The sequence below is a fragment of the Mobula birostris genome, chromosome 8 (assembly GCF_030028105.1).
Source record: "Mobula birostris isolate sMobBir1 chromosome 8, sMobBir1.hap1, whole genome shotgun sequence".
Taxonomy (NCBI): Eukaryota; Metazoa; Chordata; class Chondrichthyes; order Myliobatiformes; family Myliobatidae; genus Mobula; species Mobula birostris.
Window position 1 is genome coordinate 104635938 of NC_092377.1, and position 27414 is coordinate 104663351.

General features: G+C 44.5%; 1 protein-coding gene across 3 annotated transcripts in view; it reads right to left on the reverse strand.

Moving 5' to 3' along the window:
• LOC140201569 (filamin-A-interacting protein 1-like) overlaps window positions 1-27414 on the reverse strand; it is a 359890-nt gene that overhangs the window by 125689 nt on the left and 206787 nt on the right. For all 3 annotated transcript variants that reach the window (XM_072265860.1, XM_072265859.1, XM_072265861.1), the window contains exon 3: window positions 16536-16709. In XM_072265860.1, coding sequence (XP_072121961.1) covers window positions 16536-16709 — 174 coding nt within the window. The remainder of the gene's footprint in view (window positions 1-16535; window positions 16710-27414) is intronic.

A 27414-nucleotide genomic window follows, 5' to 3' on the forward strand; every position in this document is an offset into this window, starting at 1 on the left:
CATATCTTGCATAGTCATTCACCCAGCTACTCATCAAGGACAGACACGTCACTAAGACCTCCTATAATATACAATAACGTGGCCACTGAGTGCGTGTTTGTGGCCTTCTACTTCTGTAGCCCCTCTGTTTCATTTTTCTGATCTATCCTCAGCGGCCATTTTATTAGATACCACTTGTAACACCAAGTGACTAGTAAGCATCTGTTCATGGCCTTCTGCTGCTGTAACCCACTTTCTTCAATGTTTGACATGTTGTGCATTCAGAGACGCTCTTCTGCACACCACTATTGTAACACGTGGTTATTTCAGTTACTGTCGCCTTCCCATCAGCTTGAACCAGTCTGGACACTCTCCTCTGACCGCTCTCATTAACAAGGCATCAGTCACAGAACTGCTCTCTTTTTTTTTGCATCATTCTTTGTAAACACGAGAGACTGCTGTGCATGAAAATTCCAAGAGATCAGCAGTTTCTGAGACATTTAAACCACTCCATCTGGGTCCAACAATCATTCCACAATCAAAGTCACTTAGATCATATTTCTTCCCCATTCTGATGTTTGGTCTGAAATACAGCTGAACCCTTTGACCATTGGCAGACTGGCGGACTAGATGTTGGCATTAACATGCAGGTGTGCAGTCGTACCCAATAAAGTGGCCACTGGGTGTATCTGCTGAGACGCTTGCTGAGGGAAAACGACGTCAACAGCAGTCAGCTGATGTTCTCCTCACACTGAGCTTTGCACAGATCACAGAGGACTCGCAGCATATCTGTGGGACATCAGTTTCTTCACATCTCACTTCTATCTCATCACACGTCCTTGAACAGGGTGTACCTTTATGCTCCTCTGTTTCCAGGTGAAGAGCACCTGAGAGGATCTGGCTATCCCGTAAATAACACAGCCCTGCTAGGCTGTCTAACCTCTCTTGCACCACGGGATCAGATGCCAGTCCTTTGCAGCGGTAGAGGGCAATGTAAGTGCGGCATTGACAGGGGCATAAGTGACCTGCAGTGAAGGTGCATGGAGGGGTGCTAAGGGTATCACAGCCGGACAAGACCACAGATAATCAATTCCAGGGGACTTGCATTCAAACTTTCATAGTTGGTGACAAATGTGTTTGCAATTTATTTGGTGGGATCTGGGCATCAATAACGAGGCCATCATTTATTGTGTATCCCTATGTCCGTGGGAGGGTGGTGATGAGCTACTGTATCACTCTGCTCCTGCTGGCCACGACCTTGTGAACTGGGAGAGACCTGGGTGCCCGACTGCAGCGTATTTTGTGAAGGGTAGACATTTCAGTTGTAGGATGCCAAGGGTGAGGGAGTGAGTGCCGAGGGCGATGGATCGTCTGCCAGTCGAGCAGGCCAATTTGTCCTGGATGGCGCCAAGTTTCCTCGGAGTCGTTGGAGCTGCCCTCATCCAGGCAAGTGGAAGGGATCCCATCATGAGCCTTGCAGATGGCGGGAATGATTTGGGATGTCAGGAGGTGAGTCACTCACTGCACCCCACTCCACCGCCCCCACCTCCCTGCCCCTGATCTCAGGTCTGCTCCTAGCAGCCACAGTATTAATGTGGCTGGTGCACCTGAGTGTCCGACACTAATGACCCCAAACGATATCGACGGTGGGGTTCATAGTAATTCCACTGAATGCCAAAGGTCAATGGCTGGATTGGCTGCTGTTGGATAGGGCTATTGTTGTAGCACAAATGTTGCCTGACACGTACCAGCCCATGCCCCATGTCTTGCTCCAATCATCAGCAAGCATTTAGTGGAAGGAAGGTCGTTGATTAAACAGCTGCTTCCTCTCCATGTCTCCCTGGTCAGTTTATCCCTCCTGTGCTAAGTGCTATGCCCATCCCTGCACTTTCTCGCTCAACACCATCCAAGCTCTCACCAGTCCTTCCAGGTGAGGCGACACTTCACATGTGCATCTTCTGGGGTCCCGTATTACACCTGGTGCTCCTGCTGCTCTATATTGGTGAGGCGGGACGTGGAGGCAGGGACCTTCACTTCATCTGGCATAATAGTCAAACCCGTCCCTTGGCCAGCTACTGTATATTAATTTCACTTCCCATTTCCCAATTAACATGTCTACCTCTCTGCCAAAATGAGGCTAGACACAGGTTAGAGCAGAGCACCTCATAGTTCGCTTTTATAGTCTCCATAGGGATGGCATGAACATCCATCTCTCTAATGTCCGGTAGCCACTCCCCTCCGTCCCCCATTTTTATTCCCTGAATCAACCTTTCTCTTCCCACACCACATCCTCTCAGTCTGTCCTTCACCCACACATTCCTGCACCCCCACCCCGTTACCCACTTCATCTCCTTCCCTTTACTCTATGGTCCACTGTCCTCTTCGATCAGATTCCATCTCCATCAGCCCTCCCTGTGTCACTTCCAACCTCCCCCTCCCATCACCTCACATCATTCACACTCTCCCCCTCACCTGGATCCCCTATTTCCTGTCAGCTCTTGCTCTACCTTTTCCACCTCCTTTTTAATACAGGCTAACTCCCCTCACTCTTCCCAGTCCTGATTAAAGGTCTCAGCCCGAAGCATCAACTGTCGAGTCATGCCGACCGTCTGCACAGGGCATAGCTATAACCCCTCGCTGCCTGACCTGCTGATCTCCTCCAGCATTTTGTCCGTAGCTGCATCTAGGATACTGCTCAGAAGAACTCCTGCAGTGAGGTTCTGGGACTGGAATAATCCAAGAGCAGTCACTCCCATCTCACCTCTGTGTGAACAGGAGGCAGGAGATGGCACGAGGGCCGGTGAGTCAGCCCGTCCGGAGTTCATTGTCCTGTCATCAGCCAGTCCGGGGATGGGGGGAGGAGGTCAATACCAAAGATTGAAGCCTGAAGGCCGACCGGAAGTCTGGGGGTCAGATGGTGAAGGTCTGCCGACTGGAGACTGGAGCTAGAGGACTGTCCGTGTGTATGGATGGTGGATGGGTGGAGAGAGGAAAAGGGCTTCTTGTGCTGTTGTTATTTTGTTGCTACTTGTGTTCTGTGTTGTTCTGCCGAACATTGTGGGCATGGTATGTTGGCATTGGAATGTGTGGTGGTACTTGTGGGCAGCACCTCCCCCCCCCACACACACACACACACACACACAATCTATAGGTTGTGTTGGTTGTTAACACCAATGAGGCAGTGTAAATCTATATCTGAATATGAATCTGGAGCTCAGCTCTTCGGTCTACGTGTGACCGGGCAGCAATTATCCAGACTAGATTGGTCCTACACTTTGTGGATGGTAACCTCTGGGCAATTTTTCATCTTGTTCAATATACGCCCTTGCTCAGCTCGGCTTAGAGACTTAGCCAGTTCTGGAGCACAGCTGGCATATTATCTGGTCCTGTAGCTGTGATGAGAGGCCTAGATGAGGATGCTTCAGACCCAACTGCTAAAGTATCCGAGACTTGAATCGAGGCACCATACGAGACTGAAACGAAGACAGGGTTCTAACTAGACGCAGGACAAGAACCAAAATCTGAGCTGACGATTGGGCACTGAACCTCAGTTCAGGAGCTCTTAAAATATTAAAATCCTGGCGCCAAAGCATGGCATCCGATTAGCAGGGCGGGCCTGAATTTTTAAAGGGGCTGTGTCAGTTAACCATACTCTGGTGAGTTAGAGCGTCTAAACCCCAGAAGGTAGCACGGTTGGGTGTGTGTTGTGACAGTAGCTTCTGCTCCAGGCAACTCCTTGGTAACATGTAGAGTGAATTCAATTAGTTGAAGGCTGATTTCTGCTCTGGTGGCGATCTCAGGAGGGAACTGGGATGGAGCATCCACTCAGTACCTCTATCTGAGCATCACTGAGATTACCACAGCCTTGTCTCTCCCACGCACCTACACTAGGCCCTGCCGTCACTGAGGAAGGGGATGTTCATCCCATTAGCTGTTTAAACTGACCCACTATCATTCACAAATAACTATGACAGGGCTGCATAGACTTGGTTTGATCCATTGTAACACACACAGAATGCCGAAAGAACTTAAGAAGCAACTATGGAGAGGAATAAACAGTCGACATTTCAGGCTAAGAACCTTCATCAGAACCTGATTGCCACGGTCTGGAAGAAGGGTCTCGGCCTGAATCGTCAACTGTCTATTCCCCTCCATAAATGCTGCCTGACCTGCTGAGATCCTCCAGCGTTTTGTGTGTGTTGCTCTGGATTTCTAGCATCTGCAGAATCTCTTGTGCTTCTGTTTTGATCCATTGTGCGTGAAATTGCTTTGCTCCATCTATTTCGTGTTGAGCATTGCCTACAGGCCTCTGTCGCAGCTTCACAAGGAGAGTACTATATATGCCTGGTCTTGCTCCTAGCCTGCACTCCTCATTGCCAATGATTGATCTCCTCCCTTGAAAGTTCAAAAACACTACAGGTGCTAGAATGCTGAAATAACAGAAAATGCTGCTGTCTGTCTCAGCAGGTCTGGCAGCATCTGTGGAGAGGGATTTAGAATGAACTTTTCATGTCTGAGGCCCTTTGTCAGAACTGGTTAAAAGAAAGAAAAGAGTGGAGGGGTGGGAGAAGGATGGGTAAATCACAGGGAATATCTTTGATAGGGTGAGAGCAAATTAATTCCACCCAAAGTTTCCCCTGGGCTACACTGAGAATTTTACATTGCACTGAAGTGTATTAATGCCGCCTTTGGACCCTGATGTTTCGGGTGGGGTGGGGTGGGTATATACCGTTGAGCAGTGTTTTCCTCTTTATCTGAATATCACACGGATTTGCTGACTCCTTTCTCCTGCTCAGAAATGAATTAATACAATTACCCTGAGGCTACTTTTCAAACGGAGAGAGGTAAGGAGTCGGTAACAAATCACAAACACATTGGACTACTAGCACCAGTGACAACTTAAATCAGTAAAATGCACCCTTTTGATTTTTCCGAAAAGCCACGATGTTTGGTGGGATATAGTTCAATGGCCAGACAATATACCACGTCATTCAACCACATGCCCTGAATTACTATCTGTGGTTTAAATCCCTGAGCAGTGCTGAATTTTATCAGTGCAGTACAGGAAGCAAAACAGAGAGTGGGGTGCATGTCAAGTAACTTACTAATGAGCTTATAAACCAAGCTGTATCACAATGGTCTAATTATAAATATGTTTTCCATGGTCGTCTGCTCCTCAAATACAACAGCCATGCAGAATGTTGTAAAATGTCCCCAACACTGTCAAAGGGAGTTTGCAATTGTGAGAGGAAAGAGGGAAGAAGGCACCTCACACAGCTCATATGGGGGAGATCATGGGAGTGCTCAGTTCCTGCTGAAACCCTCTGTAGTTAGAAACACAGAAACATAGAAAACCTACAGCACAATACAGGCCCTTCAGCCCACAAAGCTGTGCCAAACATGTCCCTACCTTAGAACTACCTAGGCTTACCCATAGCCCTCTATTTTCTTAAGCTCCATGTAGCCATCCAGGAGTCACTTAAAAGACCCTATCATTTCCGCCTCCACCACCATCACCAGCAGCCCATTCGATGCACTCACCACTCTCTGCATAAAAAACTTACCCCTGATGTCTCCTCTGTACCTACTTCCAAGCACCTTAAAACTATCCCCTTTCATGCTAGCCATTTCAGCCCTGGGAAAAAGCCTCTGACTATCCACACAATCAATGCCTCTCATTATCTTGTACGCCGCTATCGGGTCACCTCTCATCCTCCATCACTCTAAGGAGAAAAGCTCTTTTTATGTTTTCCATGTCCTTCCTGTAGTGAGGCAACCAGAACTGAGCACAGTACTCCAAGTGGGGTCTGACCAGGGTCCTATATAGCTGCAGCATTACCTCTCAGCTCTTAAACTCAATCCCACGATTGATGAAGGCCAATCCACTGTATGCCTTCTTAACCACAGAGTCAAACTGTGTAGCAGCTTTGAGTGTCCTATGGACTTAGACCCCAAGATCCCTCTGATACTCCACACTGCCAAGAGTCTTGCCATTAATGGTATATTCTGCCATCATATTTAACCTACCAAAATGAACCACCTCACACTTATCCGGGTTGGACTCTATCTGCCACTTCTTCAAAGGACTGTGCCCTGTGGCATCCAAAGGTGCTGAGAGTGGTGCAGGAAATGAATCTGGTCTGGGAACCAGTTGGCGGCGAGGAAGAGGACATGAGCTGGTGCACTGCAGGCACTGGAGGATGTAGAAAGGAGGGAGTGGGTTCTACATTCCTGAGTCTCCTGGAAAGCAGCTGGAGGAGATCACTGGTGTGTCTGTCCACTGTCATGCTAAAGCCCTGATAAACCAAATGCATTTACAAACACCATAGCCCGCTATCTTCAACACTTTCTGATATCAGTCTCCATCTGTAACCTAGAATCACGAACCAAGCATCAACCACATACATTCACTGTACGTGTATTAGGAATTTGCTGTGGTGTGCTGGTACAATATGCAACAAAGATGACAATCCAACAATTATACAGAGTAAAGAATTACATAAAATAAAGTTAGAAGTACAAATATGGAATCAAATTTACATAAATATGTAAATACCAGCATGTATTTACAATGCAAACAACATTCTAAAAGGTCGTTTATACTGTTTACAGTAAGGGGGCACTGACAGGACTAATAAATCGGGAGGGGTGGGTTCACTCAACTAGAACGGTTGATCAGATTACCTGCCTGGGGAAGAAACTTTTAAAATGGTCTGAAGTTTTTGTTTTAGTAGTCAATTAGCATTTTCCAGAAGGGAGCTTTAGGAAAAGGCAGTTTGCTGGGTGAGTTGTGTCAGCAATGGTTTTTTTTTTCTGCCTACTTCTTTGTCCTGGACACATCCAAGTGCTGCAGTGATGGTAGACTGCAGCCAATGACCTTTACCGCTGAGCTGACTGTTTGCTGTAGCTTTCGTACGTTGTCAGAGAACGTTGCACCAAAGCAGACAGTGATAACAAAGGTCCCTGTCATTCAGTGCTCGTGAGAAGACTCGTGTGCTCCCTGACCTCTCTGTTCTGCCTAAGATCCGACACTCACACCTCACAGCACAGATGCACTCAGGGAGCAGGTCACCCCCGACCGATGCACCACCCTCTCTCTGTCAGGCGGCTGGCACACAACAGACAGGAGGAGCTGGCTTAGCTAGTAGATCACCTCTTCCAAAGCCTTAGTGACCAACGTTCAGTCCTGACCTTGGCTGTTGTCCATGTGGAGTGTGTATGTTCGCACTGTGACCACATGGCGTCCCTTGGGTGCTCTGGTATGTACAGTACCTATGACAAATAAAGCTAGCCCTTGTCTATCAATATTTACAATTTGAAACTATAAATAGCATACATTCTGAAATAATACAATACTGTATTCCTTTGACACTATAATCACTAAGTAATCCAGCTTTGGAAAAGGGGAAAATACATTTGCAGCAGAGCCCAGGCCAGAAACCCGATGGGTTCATATCAACAGGGAGAGACGTGCACAGACACAAGCCCAGCCTGTTCATCCTTCCCTTATGAGCCAAAGAGCCCATTGCAGGTATCAGTCCAGTCCAGTCCAGTGATCGTGTCTGCCGCCATTTTCCACACATGTAACTGAGGGGTAATTGGGTAGGGCAGGGAAGAATTCTAAACTTCAAAACTTGTTGTGGGATCTCCTGCCTCGTTACATGCATGGATGGTTGGGGTCTTTGTTAACCAGTGTCAGAGGAGCATCATGGAACAACCATCTGGATAAAGAGCTCAAGAATCTGCGGCACCCAACATTAAGAACCCTCATCACCTAGGACATGCCCTCTTCTCAGTGCTACTGTCAAGGAAGAGGTTCAGGAACCTGAAGACACACATTCAATGTTTCAGAAACTGCCATCCAAATTCTGAATGGACAATGAACCTGTGAACACTCCCTCAATATTTTTCCTGGTACTAAGCAATGAACCTGGTCAATGTGAGATCTCACAATGGGTAAGCATTTCAGAGGCAGTGACCAACTCCTGACCTTTACCATAGCCTTGGAGAAGGATGGGAGCGGATGGTATGGGAAAGTACTTAATTGGATTTATGATGCTATTGGGCAGAATCGTGGGAGTGTAAATTTAGAGCAGATGCACTCATGGAAATTCAAGAGAAAGTTAGAGGCTGTTTGAGGATCACTTGCATGGGGTCTAAATAGGTATGTCCCATTGATGCAGAGAAAGGATGATTGGGTGAAGGAACCATAGCTGACAAGAGCTGTGGAACATTTAGTCAAAAGGAACAATGAAGCTTAGTTAAGGTTTAGTAGGAAGCCAGGATCAGACAAGTCTCTAGAGATAGCTGACACTCGGTGTTTCAGGAACAGCTTCTTCCCCTCCACCATCCGATGTCTGAACGAACAAAGGACACTTCTTCAATATTTTCCCTCTCTTTTTGCACTACTTATCTAATTTTACATACTTTTTGTAACTTATAGTTTTTATTACTATGTCTTGCAATCTACTGCCATGGCAAAGCAACAAATTTCACACCAAATGCCCATGATATTACATCTGATTCTACTATATAGATTTTAGTAAGGTGTTGGATAAGGTTCCTCATGGTAGGCTCATTTGGAAAGTCAAGAGGCATGAGACCCAGGGAAAATTGGCTTTGTGGATTGAGGACTGGCTTGCCCATTGAAGGCAGGGAGTAGTTGTAGATTAAGAGTATTCTACCTGGAGGTCAGTGACCAGTGGTGTTCCGCAGGGATCCTTGTTTGCTTTTTGTGATTTTTATAAATGACTTGGATAAGGAAATGAAAGAGTGGGTTAGTAAGTTTGCAGATGACACGAAGGTTGGTAGAGTTGTGGATAGTGTGGAGGGTTGTAGGTTGCAGTGGGACATTGGCAGGATGAAGAACTGGGCTGAGAAGTGGCAGATGCAGTTCAACCCAGAAAAGTGTAAAGTGATTCAATTTAGAAGTTCAGATTTGAAGGCAGAATGCAGGGTTAATGCATGATTTTTAACTGTGTGGAGGAATGGGGGGATTTTGGGGTTCACATCCATAGATTCCTCAAAGTCATGGCACAGGTTGATAGGGTTTTTAAGAAGATGTATGGTGTGTTGTCTTTCATTAGATGAGGGATTGAGTTCAAGAGCAGTGAGGTAATGTTGCAGCTCTGTAAAACCCTGATTGGACCACACTGGAATATTGTGTTCAGTTCTGGTTGCCTCATTATAGGAAGGATGTGGAAGCTTTAGAGAGGGTGCAGAGGAGATTTACCAGGATGCTGCCTGCACTAGAGAACATATCTAATGATGATAGGTTGACTGAGCTCGGGCTTTTCTCTTTGAAGCAAAGGAGGACAAGAAATGACTTGATTGATGTGTGCAAATTGATAAGAGTCATAGATAGAGTAGATAGCTGGAGACTTTTTCCTTGGATGGAAATGTCTAATACCAGGGGGCATAATTTTAAGGTGATTGGAGGAAAGCAGAGATAATATGTCAAAGGTAGGTTTTTTTTTCACGGAGAGTGGTGAGTGTGTGGAACATGTTACCAGGGATGGTGCTAGAAGCAGATACATTAGCGATATTTAAGGAAATCTTAAATATCATGCTCATGGATGATAGAAAAATGGAGGTCTGTGTAGACGGGGAAGGTTAGATTGACCTTAGAGTAAGTTAAAAGGTTGGAACAACATTGTGGGCCAAAGGCCCTGGACTGTGCTGTAATGTTCTATGTTCTATACAGGCCTTCAGAGAAAAGCAGGTAATCTCTTCAGATTCCACTGTGGGTGAGAGTTGGCCCAGCTTTGGTTGATGGCTCACCTGCTTGTACAAGCTATGTTTATGACAATGTATCCAGCTTCATGACTCCACGGACCCATCCCATTCTGGAACTGCATTCCAAGCTACTGACGCCAACTCCGCAATGTTGGCACTTCATCAACCGTGCACGGTTAGTACCCAGCTCAAACCCGTTCATGGACATTGGCGAACTACAGCAGGTGGGATTAATCTGCCTGTGTCTGGTGTCACTCTCTGTGCTCGGAAATGCCACACCTAGCCTTACATTGGAGAGTTTTTAAATGCTTATTGACATTGTAAATACATGCTCCTGTTTATCTACGTATGCACATTTTATTCCATATCTGTCCTGAAACATCCAACTTCAGTTTTTACACAATTCCTTATAATTATTGAATGTTGATTTTTGTTGAATGTCAAGCCCTGAAGTGAATAAAGTTGATCCTTGGCCCTTGCTCCTTAATAAGCGATGTTGCGCTGTTAAAAATCGAGACAGCTCGGAGAATGATTTTGTGCGCAGTTCTGAGTGTCTTAGCACCCATTGAGACTACCAGTCTGCACCGATGTTTTCAACCTGACAGGTTTTGCTCAGGTTCAGTGAGCCAAGCTTTCACTAATATTACTGCTCCTGAGGGTGTGCTGTTTTAGGGCCAAAACTGCATTCTTTGTCAGAATCAGAATCAGGTTTATGTCATGAAATGTTTGCTGTTTTGTGGCAGCAGTACATTGTAATGCATAATAATAAAACACACTTTATATTACATTAAGAACTGTATTTTTAAAGCTAAATGAAACAAGTAGTGCAGAAAGAGAACAAAAAAAATTGAAGTAGTGTTCATGGTTTATTGTCCATTCAGAGATCTGATGGTGGAGGGGAAGAAGCTGTCCCTGAAACATTGTGTGTGTATTCAGGCTCCTGTATCTCCTTCCTTGATGGTAGCAATGAGAAGAGGGCATCTCCTGGGTGATGGGGGTCCTTAATGATGGATGCCACCTTTTTGAGACATCACTTTTTGAAGATGTTCTCAATACTGGGAGGCTAGTACCCAAGATGCAACTTTCTGCAGCTCTTTCCAATCCTCTGCATTTGCCCTCTCCATACCAGATGGCGATGTGACCGGTTCAAATTCTCTGCACAGTACATCTGTAGAAATTTGTGAGAGTCTTTGGTGTCATAGCAAGCCTCCTCGAACTCCTGATAAAACATAGCCACTGCTGTGCCTTCTTTGTAATTGTATCAGTGTGTTGGGCCCAGGATAGATCTTCAGAAATGTTGACACCCCAGGAACTTGAAACTGCTCACCCTTTCTTCTGTTGATCTCTTGATGAGGACTGGAGTGTGTTCCTTCGACTTCCCCTTCCTGAAGCTCACAATCAGTTCCTTGGTCTTATTGATGTTGAGTTCAAGGTTGCTGTTACAACACCACTCAACCAGCTGATCTATCTCAATCCTGTATTCACTCCTGTACTCAGTCCTCACTGAGATCCGTGATAACACCTATCCAATCCCCTACCAACACAATTTACGTGAGACTGGGCTACTGTGGCCATCGGAGATCCTTGCCTCGAGAACATACTAGGCTGCTGCTCTAAATTTCTGCATACATCTCACAGTTTGGTGCTCGAGGTTGTATTGGAGAGTATCACACGAGCTCTGCCCTTATAGAGAGAAGGTCGAGTACTTTCCATCTGCCCATGCGAAAGACATTCATTATGCATGTTCATAGACTGTTCTGCAATTGAGTGTACTCATCTACAGAGGCTTTCCTGACAGCCTCTCACCAGGAGTTCCTGACTGTAACCCTCATAAGTCTCCCTGGTTCCCGTGCATACAGAAAGTTCCTCATGCAGGCCAAACTCCTCTCAGAATTCCTCCCACTCTCCCCACACCCAATGTCTTCCGCTCCCTTTATAGTACCATACATGCATTTGGTATCAGCCGACCCAGATAGCTAGACGATCACTGCTTGGACAGGCTGACCTTGCTTTACAAAAGAGCCATATTGCTATAAAACTGTCCATGCTGCCATTCTCTGCAATGTGAACCCTGTTTTTCCATTAAATCTCAGGTTATACAATCCTGCAGGATGTTTTTCTCTTACGTTAATTCAGATTCAGATTCATCTATTTATCACCGGTACTGTACGTTGAAACATTCCGGCAACCGTGCCATTTGCATAGACTATCAACACAACCCAAGGTTGTGCTGGGGACAGCCTGAGAATGGCGCTACACAGTCTGGCACCAACATAGCATGTCCACAAAGTTCAGCAAGGCAACAGAGAACACAGCTAAATAGAACACACCAAATGACAAAGCAACACCAGCAACCCTTTCCTTTCATCCACCCATGCACATACACAGCACTCTAACCCGATGACAGGCCATCTTCTTCGGCCTCCAGCCTCCAGCACACTGGTAGATTGGTCCTTTGACTCCTCCAGCAGAGTCACAGAGATTTGAAGACTTATCATAAAATATATTTCAATAAATAAAATACAATTACGATGAACTGTAATTTGATCAGGTGATCTACTGCCACTATTTAACAGCTGAGGCCAACATTAGACTTGGAGGATGGATAAGGCTCAAATGAAAGGAACAATACATTTTGTTAATTGCTATTTTTAGTCACTCAATGCCATGGGGTACTACCTTCAATAATGCCTACCGTCTACCTTTCCATCCCTAGATTGCATTTTGAGAAATCTGATCATCTGGCTGTCCTCCTACCTGGATGAACTAGAGCTGGATGACAGTCTGTTGAGGGTTAGATCAGTGACGTTCAGAAATGGCAAACCAGGAAAGTACAAGAGATCCAGGTATGTCCTCCAGAAAGCCACCTCTCATGTGTAGTGGCAATTTCAGACCAAACATGAATCACAGACGATGCTCAACAGGGGAGGCAGGGCTTGAATTCTATCAAATCCTACAAAATAAAACCAAGCAACATATGTGGCAACAAAGTTCCACTCCAAACGAGCTTAATGTCTTCTATGCTCGCTTTGACCGACAGAACATGGAGGCACTTTCATGAACAGTCGAGTACTGAAGACCTGTAGAATCAACTGGCTGGAATGTTTAATGTCATCTTCAAACTTTCACTTCAGAGGTACCCGACTGCTTCAAGCAGGCCTCAATCATATCAGTGCCCAAGAAGAACGTGGTAACCTGCTTCAGTAACTATCACCCAGTAGCACTTACATGCACAGTGGTGAAGTGCTTTGAGAAGGTGGTCATGAAGTATATCAATTCCTGCCTGAGGACGGACTTGCATCCACTCCAGTTTGCCTGCTGTCACAACAGATGCAGTTTCGTTGGCTCTTCTCTCAGCCCTGGAACATCTGGGCAGTGAAGATTCTCAGAAGCATCAAGGTAGTCTTCAATGACTACAGTTCGACGTTCAATACTATCACCACCTCAAAACTAATCAATATTCTTCAAGACCTGGGCTTTGATAGCTCCCTGAGCAATTGGATCCTTGATTTCATCACTTGCAGAACCCCATCTGTATGGGATGGCAATAACAACATCTTCACTGTGCACCATCAGCACAGGTGAACCAGAAGGTCGTGTGCTCATTCCCCTGCCCTACTCGTTTTTACTGATAACTGTGAGGCTAAGTACGGCTCCACTGCCATATTTAACTCTGCTGATGATACCACTGCTGTTGGCCGGATCAAAGATGGTGGTGAATCAGCATATAGGAGGGAAATTTGGCTCTTTTGCCACAAAAACAACCTTTCATTCAATATCAGCAAAACCAAAAGCTGATTGTTGAGTGCATGAAGAGGAAACCAGAGGTCCATGAGCCAGTCCTCATTCGGGGAATGGAGGTGGAGAGGGTCAGTAACTTTAAATTCCTGGACGTTATCATAGCAGCACATAAGTACATTACAAAGAAGGCATGACCACATCTCTACTTTCTTAGAAGTTTGTGCCAATTCAGCATGTCATCGAAAACCTTGTCAAAGTTTAAATAAGAAATAGGAGCAGAACTAGGCCATCCGGCCCATCGAGCCTGCCCTGCCATTCAATAAGATCATGGCTGATCTGTCTATAAACTCAGCTCCACCTACTTGCCTTTTCCCCATAACCCTTAATTCCCCTACTATGTAAAAATCTACCTAACTGTATCTTAAATATATTTAGTGAGGAAGCCTCAACTGCTTCCCTGGGCAGAGAATTCCACAGATTCACCACTCTCTGGGAGAAACAGTTTCTCCTCATCTCCGTCCTAAATTTTCTCCCCTGAATCTTGAGGCTATGTCCCCTAGTTCTAGTCTCACCTACCAATGGAAACAACTTTCCTACTTCTATCTTATCTACCCCTTTCAAAACTCCTTCATCTCTGGAATCAACCTGGTGAATCTCCTCTGCACTGCTTCCAAAGCCAGTATATCCTTCCTCAAGTATGGAGACCAGATCTGCACACAGTACTCCAGGTGTGGTCTCACCAGTACCCTGTATAGTTGCAGCATGACCTCCCTGCTCTTGAATTCAATCCCTCTAGCAATGCAGACCAACATTCTGTTTGCCTTCTTAATAACCTGTTGTGCTTGCAAGCCAACTTTTTGTGATTCATGAACAAGCACTCCCAAGTTCCTCTGCACAATAGCATGTTGTAATCTTTCACCACTTAAATAATAATCTGCTCTTCTATTATTCCTTCCAAAGTGGATGATCTCGCACTTATAAATGTTGTATTCCATCTGCCAGACCTTGGCCCACTCACTTAACCTATCTATATCCCTCTGCAGACTCTTCATATTCTCTGTACAATTTGCTTCTCCGCTCAGTCAATACACAGTGGAGAGTATCCTGATAGGTTGAATAACAGGCTAGTATGGAAATACCAACGGCCAAGAACACAAGAGCCTACAAAAGTTGGTGGATACAGCCCAGTCCATCACAGGAAAAGTCCTCCCCACCACTGAGCACATCTCCATGGTGTGCTGCCACAAGAAAGCAGCATCCATCATCAAGGACCCCCACTGCTGAAGAGAGAGTCATGCTCTCTTCTTGTTCCTGCCATCAGGAAGGAGGTACAGGTTCAGGAACTCCAGGTTCGCACCACCAGATTCAGGAACAGTTACACCCTGCGACTGCCAGGCTCCCGAACTAGCATAAATAAACTCAACCCTGAACTGATTCCACAGCCTTTCAAGGACTTCTCAACTCATGTTCTCAGAATTTGTTTCTTTATCTATTGATTGATTGATTGATTGATTTGCACAGTGTGCCTTCTTTGGTTCTTTGTTCTACTGCGAATGCCTGCAAGAAATTGAATCTTATTATAGTATATGGTGACATATACATACTTTGATAATAAATGTACTTGGAACTTCGAACTTTGAAGATATATCCCTAACCCTGTTGATTGGGCTGTCATTCACAGCTGAGATCCTCCATTGCCACTCCTTCTCCAGTCCAAGTCTATGTGAACAGTACTGCACTGCAACTGAAAATCCTACAGAAAGTAGTGGATACAACCCAGTCCATTATGGGTAAAGCCCTCCACACCATTGAGCACATTTACATAAAACTTTGACGCAGGAAAGCAGCATCCATCATCAGGGACCCCCACCACCCAGGATACACTCTCTTCTCGCCGCCGCCATCAGGAAGAAGGTACAGAAGCCTCAGGACTCACACCACCAGATTCAGAAACAATTATTACCCCTCACCCATCAGGCTCTTGAACCAGAATGGATAACTTCATTCAACTTCACTTTTCCCATCATTGAAATGTTCCTGTAATCCATGGATTCACTTTCAAAGACTCCTCATCTCATGTTCCTGATATTTATTGCTTATTTATTTATTATTATTACTTCTTTCTTTTTGTATTTGCACAATTTGTTGTCTTCTGCCCACTGGTTGAATACCCAAGTTGGTGTGGTCTTTCATTGATTCTATTCAGGTTATTATTCCCTTATGGATTTGTTCAGTATGTCCAGAAGCAAATGAATCTCAGGTTGTATAAGTTGACATACATGTTCTTTGAGAATAAGTTTACTTTTGAACTTTAGAACTTTTCTGAGATGTCTGTTCATGTCTCCAAGCTGGCAAAGGAGGGACCCAGCTGTGACTGTGAACACAATTAGTGTGGTGACCTAGTGATGTAATATCCAAATGTTATTGCTCCACAGATTTGAGAGACTAAAAGTAAAAACTGTCAATTTGTTTTTCCATCCACTTTGTATTTATTACTCTCCCAGGAAAATTCTGTACAAGCAAATTTTGTTGTATATCTCAAACATTTGGCTGGCATTTCTTGAAGGCAGGTTTCTGTAATGCAATCGGCCATAACTCAGTGGTCACCTGTACGGCAGAGCGCTGCTAAGAATCTACTGCAGTCACTGCAAATTCTAGGATACATGGTGAGAACTACAAACACTAGCAATGCATCGATTGGAACGGACAAGCTGAGCCCTACAATGTCTGTTTCAGGGTGGAGTTATGCAAAGACCCCTCAAAGACACAGCTGTGTTAACCTGCGATATTGAAACATCAGACTCAGTTAAATGATGGACACTAATTACGAGCAGATTCTCCTTGATGACACTGTCCATGGAACTGGTCCAATACCCTCCCGAGAATGGAAATCGGCATTGTTACCCTATAGGATGCTAATTTTCAACTTAATGAGGTGCATTATGACTGCCAGTAACACCTAGCAGAAGTGAAATCTGACTATTGCCTCTAACATACCTAACAGCAAGAACTCAACATACGAAGAACAACCCAAATGATTTTCTGCAAGGTAATTCCATGTTGTAAGGATGAACTCATACCTCTGCCATGGGTTTCTCATATACATCCTCCCCTGGATTTTTCTCCTGGAAGTGACAGGCATCTCGATACAGTGTCCGCAAAATCTTCTCAGGAACAGCCAGACCGTAATAAGCTTCAAGAGACTCTGGATTTACCTTGTCTGACTTCAGCAGGTGAATTACATCTTCTCGAGCCTGTGAAGATTGATTAAAGCATGTTTACATTTAACTCCAAACCTAGCTCATAATTGAAGGGGTAATGAAGACAAGTGAACCCAATGTAATATTTTATAGGATAATAAATCTCAGTAAAATACAGCATATTTATTTACAATGAATTACCTCCCACCCCACATAACATCAAATAGCAGACGTTCACTCTACATGATTGGTTTATCCCTGGGCTGTGTATGTCCCATACTGTGCAAAGGTCTCAGGCACATATAAAAAAATCTGCAAAGCAAAGATACTTTCAAAGATAATGAATCAAAAGTTTGTAAATATCCAAGAAATTACTGTAAAGAGCAGTGAACAAAAAAATCTAAATCTAATCAATATTTGATGTGATTACCATTTGCCTTTAAAACTGCATCAATTCTCTTAGGTACACTGTTGTGCTAGTGGGTTGTTCCAAGCATCTTGGAGAACTTGCCACAGTTCTTCTGCAGACTTTGGCTGTCTTACTTGCTTCTGTCTCTTGCTGTTGAGATCAGGGCTCTGTGGAGACCGTACGATCTGCAACTCTGTAAAAGATCTAGTGTGCCTAACACTTTCGCACAGTACTGTATGTATGTATGCATTTATTTATGTGTGTGTATACATGTATGTACTGTTTGTATTTGTTCAAGTTTATTGTCATCTGACTGTACATATATACAACCAAATGTTCCTCCGGACAGCCATGCACCAACAAAACATAAAACAAAATATTACCATAAATAAGGTAATAAAATATAATTCAAAAAGGCATGTAGTGCACAGCACAGGTAAACAGGAAATAGCAAACTTCTAGAGACGGGACCTCGGTGGTGGCAGGGCATCTATTAGTCTCACAGCCTGAGGGAAGAAGTTGTTACCAGTCTGACAGTCCTCGTCCTGATGCATCTGAACCTGCTTGCTGATGGTAGTGGGTCAAAGAGATTGTGCAATGGGTGGTAGGGATCCTCAACAATGTTTCAGGGCCTTTGTATACAACACTCTTAGCAAACGTTGATAACGGGGGGAAGGGAGACTCTGGTGATCCTCTCGGCAGTTTTTACTGTCGTCTGATGGGTCTTTAGTTTCTCATCCATTTACTCATTCAGAGATACAGAACAGTAAAAAGCCCTTCCAGCCTAATGAGCCCATGCAGCACAATTACACCCATGTTACAGTTTGTGCCTGGGCTTGAAGTCTTCATTATTAAAAAAGATAATTCAGACAAGATCTCACATGGGAGTCTGGTCCAAAAAGCAATGGTCGTGATTGATTTTGTGATTGGAAACCTGTGTCCAGTATTTTGCCACAGGGATTCGTCCTGGGGCCCTTCCTTCTTGTTATATGTATTAACACATTGGATTTGAATGCAGGAGGTGTGAACAGCAAGTTTGCAGATGATATAAATACTGGTGGTGGTGTTGACGGTGGGGAGGGCAGTGAGAGGCTACAGCATCATGTCAATCAATTGGTAAAATAGGCTGAGGAATGATGGATGGAACTTAATCCCAGTAAGAGTAGGACAATGCACTATGGAAGACTAATTAGGTAGAACATACACAATGACTGGTAGGGCCATAGGGAGTATCGAGGGCTTCGGTGTAGAAGTCACATAGGCAGCACGGTAGAGTAGCAGTCAATGCAAATGCTTTACAGCGGCACCGTTCACTGATCAGTGTTTGGATCCCACCACTATCCGTAAGCAGCCTGTGACTATGTGGATTTCCTCCAGGTGCTCCGGTTTCTTCCCACATCCCAAAGTTAAGATTAGTAAATGGTGGGCGTGCCGAGTTGGAGCCAGATGCGCAGCGACACCTGTGGGCTACCCTGGTACAATCCTGGGGCTGTGCTGTCAATGATGCATTTCACTGTGCATTTCAATGTTTCAACGTGAATGTGGCGAATAAAGCTTTAAAAGGATCCCGGAAAATGACAGCATCAGTAATTAGGTGGTAAGGAAGCCAATGGGTACCTTGCCTTCATTAGCTGGACGCAGAATTTAAGAGCAAGGAAACCTTGGTGCAACTTTATAGAACATTCATAGTTGGATTACTGCAATTTGAACACTGCACCACAACAAGAGAGGGTGCAGAGTAAATTCACCAGCACTTTGACTGTTACAGGGTGTTTCAGTTGTGAGGAGAGATTGGATAGACTAGATTTCTTCTCCTTAGAGAGTAGAGCTATATCAAACTACAAAGGGCACGAATGAGGTGGGCAGCAGGAAATGTCCCCCCACCTTCACGTGGCAGAGATATCAAAATCAGTAGACATAGGTTAAAGGTAAGAGGTAGAAAGCTTACAAGGGTTCTGATGTTGTCATACAGAGGTGTGGAACACGCTGCCTGGGGGAATACAACATTTAAGAAACTCCTAGTCAAACTGGTCAGGCAGCATCTGTGGAGAGAGAAGCAGTGTAATGCTTCAGTCGTAGACCTTCCATTGGCAGCAGACCAAGAGAATCCCAATGATGCTGGCAGAGAGAGACGGTGACGGCCTGAGAGGAGTGGTTAATCATAGCTGTTCTGTCCAAAAGGGGGTGTAAGTAGAGGCAGTCGGTTAAGAACTATGAAAAGAAAAAGACAAGGCTGGAATGGTAAGTTGCAGGGCACAGCAGCTTCAGGTGCTCTGAGATAAAGGAGAGTGCTGGAAATACTCAGTAGATCAGGCAGCTGTGAAGAAAGGAGGAAATCTAAATCGCCATTCCAGATGGATAACCGGAGGTCATGAGTGGTCAGTTCTAACATGAACTGGAAGTGTTGGTTTTCTGAAATTTTGGAATTAATACTGATCCCAGAGGGCTGCAACATCACTGGACCTATTATCTAAAAGTGACCTGTCCATTAGTTAGAGTTATGGATTCACACAACATGGAAACTTGCCCTTCAGCCCATCTAGTCCATGCTGACCAAGATGCCCATCTGCACTGGTCTATTTGCCTCCATTTTGTACACTTGCATAAAATTACCTTTCTGTTCTCTACTCCAGTAAGTAACATCCTAGGCTTCCCACCCACTCCCTCGAGTCCTGGCACCATTCTTGTACATTTATTCTCCACCCTTTTCAGATTATGTGACAGATGCGTAAAGATCTGAATCCCTGCATCATAGCTTCTAATATTCACCCTGTTGCATGAAATTTGGGCCAAATTCCTTCTGACAGAAGGGTTCCACTGATCCACTGGGTGAGGAAGGTAAGGGGACAGGAAAGTCCAGAGAGTGGGAGAAGGACTGTGAGGTCAGGCAAGGTGTCCTTGTGCGTAATCTACAGATAGCTAAGGTGAAGATATAGGAGGGCAAATGGTGGGTCTGTCTTTATTACAAGAGGATTTGAATCCAAGCAGTCCTACTGCCCTCCAAGAGGCTCACGACCTTGCCGTGCTTTGGAGGTTTGTGTGCCATAATGACCAGACAGCTACGTTGGCTGGAGTTATGCTTTGGCTCTTGGTAGGGTCACCCATGCCAAACAGGTCAAAGGGTAGAGGCCAAACTAAAAGTGGTCCACCAGTCCTCCAGGTTAGGGATAACAACCCTGACTGGTAAAACAAAACTGTTACAGAAACAACAATGAAGAATCTTTCTACGTCCGAGTCCGATGGTGTTCCTGAGTCTTGCATGACTGACAGTACTGAAAGCTGACAGGAGGATACTGATATGATGAAGGAAGCTCTGAGCGCTACCAGAGATGGAGGACATTCATTGCTGCCCTAAATGCCAGTGGCATAAGTAAGTAAGTCCTATTGGATTTCAGCATCTCTGGAGAATTGTGAACATAGTGTACTTTTAGGGTAGGAAGAATGTTCTTGCTTCAGGGGATTTCACTGCACTGGTTCCTGTGGTGTGCTGTGAGTACACAAGAACGACAAGTGATTGAAATGTGAATTCTCAGACTGCCCAACAAGCTGGATCCAGGCAGGATGTTTCCCTGGGCGGAGGAGGTTGGAACCGGAGACCACGTCCACTCAGAATGATGGTGAGGGGCCCGCTTAGGGCTGAGGTGGGGAGAGATCCCTTCCTCTCAAGGTTAACCTTCAGAATTTCCTACCCCAGAGGCCCGGTCACCGAGTTCATTTAAAACAGAGATGGATCGATTTCTGAATGTTAATGGAATCACATGACATGGGGACCTATCCTGGAAAATATCACAGAGGCAAAAGATCAGCACTTTCTTGATGCACGGCAGAGCCTAGCTCAAGGGGGTGGGTGGGGGGAGGAGAGCACAGATAGTCTTACACCTGCTCCAAATTCTCACGCTCTCATTTTGCTTTTATGTACAGTGCCAACTGCTGGTTCGGCATCGATATCCAGGGGAGAAAAAATAGTGCACGGCTGAAGCTGGTCTATCTCTGCCATCAACACATCAATGGAGTTGCCCCAGTGGCCACATGACACTTTAGGGAGGGACATTCCCCTGGGTGTATCAGTGGCCCAAATCATTCCTGTTTACTTATTTACCATGGAGAACATGCTAACTGGTTGCATCACCGTCTGGTATGGAGGGGCCAATGGACAGAAATGGAAAGAGCCACAGAGGGTTGAAAACGCTGTCAACCCCATCGTGGCACTAGGTTCCCATCACTGAGGACCCCCACCCAGGACATGCCCTTTTCTCATCACTACCACCAGAGAGGAGGTACAGGAGCCTGAAGACCCATATTCAACACTTCAGGAACAGTTTCTTCCCCTCTGCCATCGGATTTCTGAACAGACGAACAGACGATAAACCAACCCATGAAAACAATCTCACTATATATGCTTTCCTGTGTGTGTATGTATGTGTGTGTGTGTATATACACACACACCCAGTATGCCCTGAGAAAGGTTTCACCACTGCTAATGTAATAGTTTCTCTGTAGCACCAGTGTTTGGGTTATGACCAGAGATAACAGGGACTTTGGAATGTGTGTCATCCAATGAGGGGAGTGTTGTTTCTTTCTTGCGCGTCTGAGTGGAGGTATTCGCGGTCTTTTGTCAGTGAGAGGTGAGGAGAGAAGATGTGAGAGGAGTGGACTTGAAGTGAGGGTCCGGGAGTCGATGGGGAACTAATGGACAGAAATCCATGAGCTCCAACGTGCACAATAGACTGTTTCATTAAAATGGGCCCCTTTTCTTTTTGTTTTCTTTACTAACCCTCTAGATAAATTAAGAATTACGAAGCTCAATCATTTAATTGCATATGGTGTACTGTCTGATATCTCGTGGTACTCTTAAGGAACATAAACTAACTGAAAAGAATGGCAGGGATACCCTTCGTTATTTTGTGACACAACGCCGCTTAATTAGTACAGAAAACTTTTGCCAGACAGCTTCTAACTATCACCAGTTGCATGCACTTGCATGGCCGTTAGACACTACACCGTGCTTATAGTGAACAGTTTTAAATAGTATCAGTTGTATGTGTTTGTGTTCATAAAAGTAATGATTTTTGTTATTGCTGGTTGACAAGAAATAAGCAGTAAGACAATTCAGAATTGTTTTGCTCCCTGCAGTTTCTAGCATGCAGGTTTGGAGATGCCAGAAATGGCCAGGAGTGAAAATGAAACAATTTCACTACTCCAACAAGTTAGAATCTAGGAAGACTTTGAAGGTATCGGCAATCATCTTGAATGTTACAATGAAAACAAAGATTTGGTCTTCAGCATCATTATTTGAAATCAGTCCATTATCTGCACTAGGTGTCTGATTGGATTTTGTTCATTTACTGCTAAAAGAATGTGAAGTGGATGAATTCTTCTGTTGTTAAGTATTAGGAACCAACACAAGGTTTTATAGCACTGCAGTAGTATTGGTAGTAATCCAATTTGTTCTGTATTTCATTTAAATACATAATTTATTACTCAGTTTGTCTTTGTTATAAATTTTTTACTCCATGAAACTTCAGCTAATTGGGACAGCTACTAAATTGGGCCATAATGTACTGGTCCTAATACGTCCCAATTAAAGGCAATCACTGTATATATGTTATTCATTTATATACTATCTATGTATATAACCTTTTCTTATTGTAATTTGTTAAATATTGCACTGTACTACTGCCACAAAACAACAAATCCCGTGCCACAAACAAGTGTCTCTGCCTGAAACGTCAACTCTTTACTCTTTTCCATGGATGCTGCCTGGCCTGCATTTTGTGTGTGTTGCTCAGCAGTTCCCTGTATTTCACTGATGCGTCAGCCTGGATTACACTTCAGACTAGAAACTACAGTCTACACTTCAGAGGTACTGCTGCCAAGTGATCTACTAGACCCATGCTTTCTTGACCTTATTCTGAGTTGGTTTCGTATCTACAGGTAGGTCCCAACAAATGAAAGAACACAGCGTATTCAAGTAGTTGTAGGTATAGAGTCATAGAGCAATAGAGCTCCACATCAGGCCCTTCGACCCGTCTGCTCCTTGCTAGACTGTTATTCCACCTAATTTCATCCACCTGCACCTGGACTAGAGCCCTCCGATCCACATCCCTGTCCAAACCTCTCTTAACCATTAAAATTGAACCCACATCCATCACTTCCGCTGGTTTCACGCTCTCACCACCCTCTGAGTGAAGAAACTCCCCCTCATGCTCCATTTAATCATTAATCCATGACTTGGACTACTAGTTTTAATCTCATTTAACCTCAGTGCAAAAAGCCTGCTTGCATTTATCCTACCTATACTCCTTATCATTTTGTTTATGAAGTCAATTTTACAGAAATGTTTAAAACTATGGGAGGCATAGATAAGGTGGATGGGAACAATCTTCTCCCTGGGGTAGGGAGGTCCTAAACTAAGGGGCATAGGTTTAAACTGAGGGAGGAGATTTTTAAAAGGGACCTGAGGGGCAACATTTTTACACAGAGGATGGTCAGTACATGGAACGAGCTGAGGAAGGGTTGAGGCAGGTACAATTAACTTGTAAACTCGATTAGCTCCATCATGGGCACCAGCCTCCGTAACATCCAGAACATCTTCGAGGAGCTGCCGCAAAGACAAGAAATTTCACGTGATATTAAACCTGAATCTGATTCTGATCCCTTAAGAAGCACTCGGGTGGGTGCATGGAGTGATGCAGCCTGAAGGGTTTGGGCCGAAGGCAGGAAACTGGGACTAGCTTGGTTGGCACTGTGTCAGCACGGACTATGACTCTATAAATCTATGAAGGCTTTGCCTAAAATCTTGGCTATTTCACATAATTACTCTGCTTCATTTGACACTCTCGCCATCTTCCTCCCCAAATCATGTGACAAAGCTAGAGTTCTGTACAATGCCCCTGTTCTAGATAAAGAGCTAAACAAGAACAGCTGGAAATAATTGTATGGTTGAAAGAAATAATTCTCATTGCAACTCAAACCAGATCTGACAAAGACATTTCACACATACACATGGAATGTACGTGGTCATCCATTATGAAATCCTTGCGGAAACTAAACGAAACATTCCAGTGAGGTCATTGCAAGAATGGAATGTCCTCGCGTAGACTCAAATGGCTGTCTATTGGAGAAAAACTGAATTAGTGTCACAGCATCCCTTGTCCACCACGTCTCTACCTCCCATCCTCTACACTAAGTGGCCACTTTACTAGATACTTAATAAAATGGCCACTGAGTGTATGTTTGTGATCTTCTGCTGCTGTAGCCCATCCAGTCCAAGGTTTGACATGTTGTATGTTCAGAGATGTTCTTCTGCACACCATTGTTGTAATGCTTGGTTATTTGAGTTACTGTCGCCTTCTTGTCAGCTTGAACCAGTCTGGCCATTCTCCTCTGACCTCTCTCATTAACAGTGCATTTTCGCCACAGAACAGCTGCTCACTGGACGTTTTTGTTCTGCCTCCCGCAACCATTCTCTATAAACCCTAGAGACTGCTGTGCCTGAAAACCCTCAGCAGCTTGGCAGTTCCTGAGGGATGCAAACCACACTGTTTGGAACCAATACTCATTCCATGGTCAAAGTCACTTCAATCACATTTCTTCCCCATTCTGGTGTTTGGTCTGACAACAACTGAACCTCTACCACAGTGCAAATTTTTATGCACTGAGCTGCTGCCCCATGATTGGCCGTTCAGATATTTGCATTAATGCGCAGGTTTACCTAATAAAGTGGCTGCTGACTGTATATCCAACCTTCCGTCCTTAGACTCACTTTACACCGCACGCTGTCGGAGCAGTGCTGCCAGGATAATAAAGGACACGACCCACCCAGACAATACACTTTTCGTCCCTCTTCCCTCCGGGAGAAGGCTCAGGAGCTTGAAGACTCATACGGCCAGATTTGGGAACAGCTTCTTTCCAACTGTGATAAGACTGCTGAATGGATCCTGACTCGGATCTGGGCTGAACCCTCCAAATATCCGGACCTGCCTCTCGGTTTTTTTGCACTACCATATTTTCCCTTTTCTATTTTCTGTTTATGATTTATAATTTAAATTTTTAATATTTACTATCGATTTGCACTCTAGGGAGCGTGAAGCGCAGAATCAAATATCGCTGTGATGATTGTACGTTCTAGTATCAATTGTTTGGCGACAATAAAGTATAGTATATAAAGGTGAATTGAAAGGCAACGGTGACATATTGAAAAATATATAAAGTGAGAATGGGAAGTATGTTGTTTGTTGGTTTATTTTCAGCTACCTAACCCAAGCTGTACTTCATATTTGCACAATTAAGGAACAAACTGACCCAGAATTATTCTGCAAAGGACAGTATCGGTGGTACCTCTGACATCAAAGCAGACAGGCCGATGGATGTTTCTGAAATCCTCTGTGCACTGAGATCGGATTGTCTTTTGGGGTGCAAATTATTCATGGCATTGTTTTATGAGTATTTAATATCTCAGGAGATATGCCTTTCGCTTTTATTTAAACAGAGCAATTAGGTTCCATTGAAACATAAATACTTGATACACACGCGTGGACTCGATTCAGAGAAAAACATTGCCATCCTTTCAGCTGGAGGTTGAAAATGGTAGTTTCCAAACCTTTCAATGGGTTTCTCATTGGGTCTCTGTAGAGCCCCATCTTCTATCCAGAGACTACTACCCCTGAGGTCCTGTTTTGCAGCTTTGAGCCTCACTCCCTATATTCTCACTCCTTTTCCTGCCTATGTCATTGGTGCCAATATTTATCAGCACTTCAGTCTGCTTACTCTCCTCCTTCAGAATGCTGTGGACCCAATTCGAGTCATCCCTGGCCCTGGCACCTGAGAGGCAATACATCATCCGGGTGTATCTTTCACGTCTGTAGAATCTCCTGTCTCCTCGTCTAACTATGGAATCCCCTATCACTACTGCACTCTTCTCCCCCTTCCCTGCTGAGCCACACAGCCAGAGGCCTGGGCATTGTGGCTTTCCCCTGGTAGGTCCCCCACCCAACAGTGTCCAAAGCAGTATACCTGTTATTGAGTAATATTGGTTGTCAATAATCCTATATGACACAGAAGTTTGTGTCTCCTAAAGGAAACTTGGCTGTGATTTTCATATGAGGCAGTAGTTTTTCTGTTCTGCCAACAGAAAGTCTGATGGGGGGTGGGGTCAGGACTGGGCAATCCCAGGACAGTGTCTACACTGTAAAGGAGTGTTCAGCTAATAATGACCAAGAACTTAGCAGATAACTCACATCTGAGCAGAACTGAGAGCTGCAAAGAGAACTGGGATAACCTGCAGAAGGAAATAAAAAGGGTGGTGGAATGGGGAGACTGGTGGGAGGTGAAGTTCATCATGGAGAAAGCAGTGTTGCATTTCATGAGGATGAAGGAAGAGGAGCAACAATAGATACTATTCAAATGGGATCTTGTGTCAGGGTGCATTGACCATTGACAATGGTAGGGCAGACTGAAGAAGCGGCTAATAGGGTAATCACAGTTTATTAATAAAGGCAACAGGGTGTAAAAGCAAAGAAGTCACACTGAACCTTTATAAAATAGTGGCGTGGCCTCGGTGAGAGTATTGCATTGAATGTCACTCTGTAGGAAGGATGCTGAGAGGATGCAGGGGAGATGGAAGATGCCTTACTTCTCTGAAGAAGAGAAGGCTGAGAGAAGATCTGCTAAAAGTAAAAAGGATCATGAGGGGTCTGGATAGAGGGCACCCCTTTGATTGAGCAGGTCTTTCACTGGAGGTCACAAAGCAGAGGAGAACTGTGACTGACATGAGGGGAACATTTGTTGAACACCATAAACACAAAAAATTCTACAGATGCTGGAAATCCAAAGCCACCCATACAAAATGCTGAAGGACCTCAGAAGGTCGAGCAGCATCTTTGGCAAATAATAAATAGCTGACGTTTCAGGCCAAGACCCTTCTTCAGGACTGGAAAGAAAGGTGGAAGACACCAGAATAAAAAGGTGAGGGGTAGGGAAGAAGGATTGCTAGAAGATGGTAGGTGAACCTCCTCTGAACTTCCTTCAATGTCAGCACATCCTTTCTTAAATAAGGGGTCCAAAACTGCTCACAATACTCCAAGTGAAGCCTCACCAACGCCTTATAATACTTCAGCATTATATCCTTGATTTTATAATCTAGTCCTCTCAAAGTTAATGCTAACATTGCATTTGACTTCCTTACCACCAATTCAACCTGCAAGTTAACCTTTAGAGGATTCTGCACAAGAACTCCTAAGTCCCTTTGCATCTGATTTTTAAAAATTTCTCCCCATTTAGAAAATATACTATGCCTTTATTTTTTTCTACCAAAGTGCATGACCCAATTCTTTGCCCATGCTCCCAATC